Source organism: Spinacia oleracea, chromosome 6 (genome assembly GCF_020520425.1).
Source record: "Spinacia oleracea cultivar Varoflay chromosome 6, BTI_SOV_V1, whole genome shotgun sequence".
In the NCBI taxonomy this organism is placed as follows: Eukaryota; Viridiplantae; Streptophyta; class Magnoliopsida; order Caryophyllales; family Amaranthaceae; genus Spinacia; species Spinacia oleracea.
The window spans coordinates 24,111,904-24,120,112 of record NC_079492.1 but is presented as its reverse complement, the minus strand read 5'-3'; the positions used below and the strand labels follow the sequence as shown (position 1 = coordinate 24,120,112).

The following is an 8,209-nucleotide window of genomic DNA, read 5'->3' as shown; positions in this document are numbered from 1 at the left end:
GCCGAAAATAATAGTACCTGAAGGGCGATTCTAGTTGGTTAATCTTAAGGCGGATCCGGACGTGCTGTGGACTATCTACGGAGGGACGACACTTGGAGTCCTAAAGACTTGTTCTTGTTCGGTTCGGGTGCAGCTAGGGAAGGCACGCAACAAAGAGTATGCATCTAAACTATGCTAAATGATTATGTGTAAATAATATGTATTCCTGGCTTTATGGTTTTTCCGCATGATTTATGAATTGTCATATGTATCATAACCTAACAGTTATGGGCCAAGTGCAGTATAGGGCAGTCTAGTGCGGATTTTCATATTCGAGATGGCTATCTTTTTAGAGGGGATCAGCTGTGCATCCCTTGCTCGTCCTTAAGAGAATAGTTGATTCGATACCTTCATGGTGGTGGGCTTAGCAGTCACCTGGGTAGAGACAATACAATTGCTGGATTGGAAGAGAGATATTATTGGCCTCACTTGAGGAGAGATGTTGATGCGATAGTCAGAAGGTGTTACACTTGTCAGTTGTCGAAAGGTCAGTCCCAAAATACTGGTCTTTACATGCCTTTACCAATTCCTGATGATATTTGGCAAGATTTGGCTATGGATTTTATGATGGGACTACCTCGTACTCAGAGGTGCGTGGACTCTGTGTTCGTAGTAGTAGATAGATTCTCCAAGATGACACACTTCATTGCTTGTAAGAAGACTGCTGATGCATCCAATATAGCCAAGTTCTTTTTCAGAGAGGTGGTGCGCCTCCATGGGGTCCCTACATCTATCACGTCAAATAGGGATACCAAGTTTCTCAGCCACTTTTGGATTACTCTTTGGAGGATGTTTGGAACAGCCTTGAACAGGAGTTCTACAGCTCATCCACAAACTGATGGGCAGACGGAGGTGGCTAACAGAACTTTGGGGAATATGATTCGAAGTGTTTGTGGAGATAAACCGAAGCAATGGGATTTGGATTTGCACCAGGTGGAGTTTTCTTACAACAGTGTTGTACACTCGGCCACGGGAAAATCACCATTTTCTCTAGTTTACACATTTGTTCCTAAGCATGTGGTTGATCTGATAAAGTTGCCTAAGACACCTGGAGTTAGTGCAGCAGCGGAGAACATGGCTGAAGAGATTGTAGCTGTTAAAGAGGCTGTCAAAGCTAAGTTGCATGCTACTGGGCAGATAAACAAGGCTGCTGCTGACAAACGGAGAAGAGTTAAGGTTTTTTGTGTGGGGGATGATGTGATGGTTTTTTGCACAAGGAGCGATTCCCAGTTGGTACTTACAACATGCTTAAGCCGCGCAAGTATGGTCCGTTCAAAGTGACTCGCAAGATCAATGACAATGCTTATGTGGTAGCTCTCCCGGATGACATGAACATATCCAATACCTTCAATGTTGCTGACATTTATGAGTACCATGCAGATGGGACCCTTTATGAGGATACGAACTCGAGGTCGAGTTCTTTAGAAATGGAGGAAAATGACGTAGGAAGGATGGCTGCACGATTCGACAAAGAAGCAAATCGTCGAAAATTGCTGAAATGATTGCTACTAGTCGAGCCTCCGGTGTCCGATTGCTTAATAGAATATATTTTCGGAAAGGAAACGGGCCCACGAGTTCGTTTATGGCTCGAAAACTGCAATTTAATTATTTCCGACTTTTGTTTTTGATTCCGTTTCTTATTAGGGTTTTGTGTTAACTATTTAAACACTTTATTTCGTCATAAAAAAACAACTATTCTTTTGATAATAAAATTCTGAGAGTTTTATCTCTTTTCCGGTGGATTCCAGAGTTTTACAGATTTATCGCTCGTAAATCTGTCCGTTCATTCTAAAGATTAGCGCTTGCTTTTCTTTGGTAATTCCGACTGCGTCATGATTCTACGCTTCCGCAAAAAGTCTCCGGCCGGTGGGTATGAGTTAAAAACCCACCGACTGGATTTGTTAACTCTCTAATATTTGTTTTTCCTATATTATTAAACGTGATCTAGAACCTAATTTCAGGGTGATCGGTTAGTTTTTTGTGATGGTGTTTGCTTAATTTGCTCATTGACGTGTCTGTGCTTTGAGGGTATATAGTGGGTGTCAATTATTCATGTTTTGGTTGACATTAAATATATAGTGGAGAGGAAACTAGATTGGTGTTGCTGCAGTTAGAATTGGTTTTTTTTGTGCCTGCAAGAGTGTACTTGCAATCGCGTGTGCAGGAGTGTACTTGCGCTAATGTGACTAATCGTTGATGTGGTGCGCAAGTTAATTTCAATCGGACAATGAGTGTACATGTTCGTTGATTTTGCGTGGAATCCAAAGCAGGTGTGTACCTGCGTTTGTGTTGGTTCTCAATGTGTCCTAGCATCGCCAAACTCTTCACCAGTTAGTGCGGAGTGTACCGCACCAAAGGAACATGAGTGTACCTGTTTGTCTCGACATCAGATTGATGAACAGCTTAATCATAACTTGGTTACTTCATTGGTTTATATAGGAAAGTATAACATAACTCTATTAGATTAAGGACTCTATTAGATTCCTAAACTAACACAACTCTAGTTTACTAAATATATTAGAACCCTAGATATACCATAACTCTAACACTAATCATTTTTAGACGGATTTAAATGATTTAGAGACGAAATTTCTCATCTCTATAAAATGATTTTTTTTATATAGTGACAGCATTAACGTACGGCCATTCTTAATGCGGGAAAAATAGTCATTATAAACGTCCTCCCGTCTTAAAAAGGAATTTAAAAAGTATACGAGTTATTATGTTGTGAATATGGGCAAAATAAGGACATAAAACTTCAATTCCATCAATGTTATTTTACCTAAAATGTTGATCCACATAATTAAATGACCATGCACAACTAACATTGTAAGTTGTAACTATAACATGGAAAATATTACAAGGCACTTTTTTTAGTTTAGAAAATTGTCCCTCTTTCTAGCTCACTACCACCGTACTTAACTGGTAAAAGAGTGGTTAAGAATTTCAAATATGTGAACTACACTTTTCTCTAATTTTCCAAAACACAGCGACCTGCCTATATTGCATGCATCAAGTCACGTACAAAATGACTACATAAAATATAACCTATGAAATCAATAAATATTATAAATACAAAGTTTTCAATAACAAATAATCCTAAATTTCTGCCATGTTTTTGGGCATGGAAACCTCCATGAACATACTCCACCCTAACTTAGTACTATTTTTTCTTCGTACTTTCATCTTTTTATTACGTGCTTCGGCCGAGTCTTCTCTCGCCGAGCCTAGGGCGCCGGTAAATTCCGTCCAAGCAATATTTGTGTTCGGTGACTCGACCTCCGACCCGGGGAACAATAACTACATAAGGACTCCGTTTAAGAGTGATTTTGCACCTTATGGAAGGGATTTACCCGACCATGTTGCTACGGGAAGGTTTAGTAATGGAAGACTGAGTACGGATTTTATTGGTACGTACGTAACATTAGTAACTTATTAGAATACAATGATTATTTAATTTTATGTTATGAAGTGGTAAATTAATATTTATTTCTATGTTTTGTTGCAGCAAGATATGTTGGAATAAAAGAACTAGTTCCACCATATTTAAACTCGTCGCTTAGTATAGAAGAGTTGATGACTGGAGTTAGTTTTGCTTCTGCTGGTTCTGGATATGATCCCCTTACACCAACACTAAGTGTAATATTCCTTTCTCTTTTATGAAAATTGCAAGTGGCAAACTGCTTGTTTGGATTGGGTTCGGATTGGGTTCGGTTTGGGTTCCGTTCCATTCGGGCCAAATTCGAGTAAAATATAAATCGGTTTGATTTCGTGTCTATGAGGTCGGTAGGGGGTTGGGTTGGGTCATATTTGATTTATTATCAATATGCTTATGACAATAAAATCTAATATATATATATATATATATAAGAGCCATATTTGCTGAACTATTAGAGCGCCACCCAGGATTACTAATGGTTTCGGCCAATGAAATAAGATTTCTAATTCATTTTTGAATTAAAAAAATCGAGTGCCACGTAGATAATTAATTAGTGCCACGTAGATATTTAAATTAATCAATAATTACTAATATATACAATTCCATCCAAAATCAAATGTTATAATAATTAAAAAATAAATCTAAAATAAAATTCATAAAAAACCAAACATTAATCTAATATACATATATAAAGGAGGCATATTTGCTGAACATTAGAGCGCCACCTAGGATTACTAATGGTTTCGGCCAATGAAAAATAAGATTTCTAATTTATTTTTGAATTAAAAAAATCGAGTGCCACGTAGATAATTAATTAAGTGCCACATAGATATTTAAATTAATTAATTAATTACTAATATATACAATTCCATCCAAAATCAAACGCTCTAATAATTAAAAAATAAATCTAAAATAAAATTCATCCAAAATCTTACACTAATCTAAAATAAAGATAATTAATTAGGTGCCACGTAGATATTTAAATTAATTAATTAATTACTAATATATACAATTCCATCCAAAATCAAACGCTCTAATAATTAAAAAATAAATCTAAAATAAAATTCATCCAAAATCATACAATAATCTAAAATAAAATTCAATCTAAATCAAACATTAATCCAATATTAGAGCGCCACGTAGGAAATCTAATGGTTTCGTCCAATGAAAAATAAGACTTCAAAATTATTTTTGAATTAAAAAGAGGAATGCCACGTAGATAAATAATTAGGTGTCACATAGATATTTGTATTACTCCCTCCGTCTCTTTTTTTTTACGTATTCCATTTTGGGTGTTTCTTTTTGTTCTTTACATTTCCTTTTATATTGTCACATAATACATTAATATTCTATCAAAATTTGTGCCCAAATATTATTTTAACCAATTAAATCCATTGGACATTAAATATTTCTCATTTTCCCAATGTCAGATTTTTGATAAAAGTGAAAACATTATAAATTAACGTAATTTTTCTTGTTTAAATAAAAAAGCAGAGGAATCTCAATGCACATTAAATAGTCGTTAAATCGCGTGAAAAACATCAAACGTAAAAAACAAAAAGAGACGGAGGGAGTAATTTCTAATTTATTTTTGAATTAAAAAAATCGAGTGCCACGTAAATAATTAATTAGGTGCCACGTAGATATTTAAATTAATTAAATAATTACTAATATATACAATTCCATCCAAAATCAAACGCTCTAATAATTAAAAAATAAATCTAAAATAAAATTCATCCAAAATCATACACTAATCTAAAATCAAATTCAATCTAAAATCAAACATTAATCCAATATAAGAGCGCCACGTAGGAAATCTAATGGTTTCGGCCAATGAAAAATAAGACTTCAAAATTATTTTTGAATTAAAAAGTCGAATGCCACGTAGATAAATAATTAGGTGCCACGTAGATATTTTTATTAATTAATTATTAATATTTCATATATACAAGTTCATCCAAAATCAAACACTATAATAATTAAAAAATAAATCTAAAATGAAACTCAATCCAAAATAAAAAAAATCAATCTAATCTAATATATAAAATATAGCAATTGATATATATAGGAGTTTTATTTTAACGTAACAATTTAATAGAAACCGTGCATCGCACGGGCTAAAATCTAGTCTAAAATAAAATTAAATCCAAAATCAAACATTAATCCAATATTAGAGCACAACGTAGGAAATCTAATGGTTTCGGCCAATGAAAAATAAGATTTCAAAATTATTTTTGAATTAAAAAGTCGAATGTCACGTAGATAAATAATTAGTTGCCACGTAGATATTTTTATTAATTAATTATTAATATTTCTTATATACAATTTCATCCAAAATCAAACACTATAATAATTGTTTTAACGTAACAATTTAATAGAAACCGTTCATCGCACGGGCTAAAATCTAGTAATCATTATTAGACACGTTTTGTAATTTGTAGGGTTAGTTTGGTTTGGGTCAAGTCAAGGTAATTTCGGATCAAGTTATTTCCGGTAGAGTTCAAGTCTCGAATTGGGTAATTGAGTACGTACGTATCAGTTTTTACAGGTCCAGTATTAAGATTAATTAAATTTATAAAGAACATGTCATCATTAAATATTTAGGCATGTGGGATACCCAGCGCCTAAATATTTAATAATCATACCCTCAATTTACCGAAGTGACCAAGTTGATTTCAATTTAATTTAAGTATAGAGACGTGTATTTGCAACAGGGAGTAATTCCAATGTCAAAACAAATGGACAACTTCATGCAGTATAAATCAAGAATTGCGGGCACAATTGGTCAAGAAAAGACCACTGAGTTGATTAGTAAATCAGTATTCATAGTAAGTGCAGGAACTAATGATTTTGTGGTGAACTACTTCACTGTACCAATTCGGAAGAAGATGTATACTATCCCTCAATATCAACACTTCTTGGTGCAAAACGTTCACCAATTCATCAAGGTTAGTCTCAATAGTGCGCCTCTATCACATTGGCGGAGTCACATGGGTGCAAGGGTGGTAAACTGACCACTAAAAAAATATTGTTTAATTTTATTGTATTAATTAAGAATATAATTAATAGACTTATCTAAGTACTCCAGTCACCCGACTTGACATGCCATTTTCAAAGACGACTTTCCCACTTCTCGAAAATCCAACTTCTTACCTTTTCCCAAATCTAGGAATCTTAATTCTGGCTTATAATTCATTTTTCATATTGTTAATTGAGGATTGTTGATTATTAATAGATGAGGAATAAGATATTAAGATGTAGTTACAAGTATATTCGATGGTTTTGATACAACATGTAGTTATAATGTCGATACCCCGACTAAATTTTCCTGGATCTGTCACTGCTCTATCCCTTATACACTTAGTCGTAGATGCATCGTATCAGGGATGGTAGTAGAAAATTAAAAGCATCGAAAATACCTTATTTAATTAGGTACATTAGGTAGAGGTATGTAAGAATTCCCTTAAGAAAAAGGAGTGTAGGTGAGAATTGCAAGAGTTAATGGATCTATGAATCTATCGATCAAGTCTTACTTGTATGAGAATAACCTTGGTCAAATGGTCAAATGGTCAAATGGTCAAATCACAATGGGTTGTTAGCCAACCTTTGATTAACTAGTATGTAAAATCCAACTGATTATATATGTCTTTTAAACCCTTTTAAGTTGAGGTGTTTACTAAAAGTGTGAAAGTTTTCACGTTTATTACATTATTGGATATATTCTCCTCAACAAATTGACATTGTATACGTAGGTGTTACATCTTATTTTCAAAGATTTATGAACTCTACTATTACCTAATTATATTTATGAAATATGAATGTTGTTTCCTTAAATAGAATCTGTGGGACCAAGGAGCAAGGAAAATAGCAGTTGTTGGAGTACCACCAATGGGTTGCTTGCCAATTGTGATCACCATGGCATCAAACAACTCCATCTCACGACGTGGCTGCATTGAATCTCTATCGTCCGTTGCTACAGATTATAATCAACTTCTGCAAGTCAACCTTAAGTCCTTGGAACTTAGCTTACAAGATCAACACACCAAAATTGCTTACATTGACGTTTATTCACCGTTGCATGACATGATCCAGTTTGCTCGAAATTCAAATTACGGTATAAGTTTTTATTATGATTCATTTTGCTTAATCATCACATCTACTTAGAGTTTATATGACAAGTCACATCATCAATTGATGGTACGACGTGTTGCGCTATACAAAACAACTACTACGTATATTATATTTTCAAACACTGAATTCTTGGCTTATACTATGTAATTTTAATTCCTGCGCCGCAGGTTTCGAGCACGTAAACAGTGGGTGTTGCGGTACCGGTTATCTAGAAACGGCATTTATGTGTAATCCGGCTGCTTACGTATGTAGTGACGCATCTAAATATGTATTTTGGGATTCCATTCACCCCACTGAAATGACTTACTATCTCATCTTCAAATCCCTTCGTTCAGTCATTGATTATATCATTAAAGATTGATTAATATTAATTATTTGATCGATCATTTTCTTTCCCTTTTCTGTGACTAAATACGTCTATATCAATTAATTACATTGACTTTTGCTTCAAGATTAATTGAGACTTTCCGGTGCATCAATAAGTTAGCATGGGTGAGGCGTTTAAGGGGCCTAAATATTTGCGGACCCGTCTCAGATGCAATTGTTACACATCTCTCTATTTTAGTCTTTGGATGTGATTACTAATTAAGTACGTAATAA

The 8,209-nt window shown here is 34.3% G+C and overlaps 1 protein-coding gene across 1 annotated transcript; it reads left to right on the top strand.

The window, feature by feature from the left end:
- Positions 1–3,126: 3,126 nt before the first annotated feature.
- LOC110803870 (GDSL esterase/lipase At5g45960) lies at positions 3,127–8,007 on the top strand. Its single transcript, XM_022009412.2, has 5 exons — positions 3,127–3,449; positions 3,548–3,678; positions 6,193–6,426; positions 7,316–7,592; positions 7,777–8,007. Exons 1-5 carry the CDS (start codon positions 3,152–3,154, stop codon positions 7,968–7,970), a joined length of 1,134 nt encoding a protein of 377 aa, XP_021865104.1. The 5' UTR covers positions 3,127–3,151; the 3' UTR covers positions 7,971–8,007.
- The last annotated feature ends 202 nt before the right edge of the window (positions 8,008–8,209 follow it).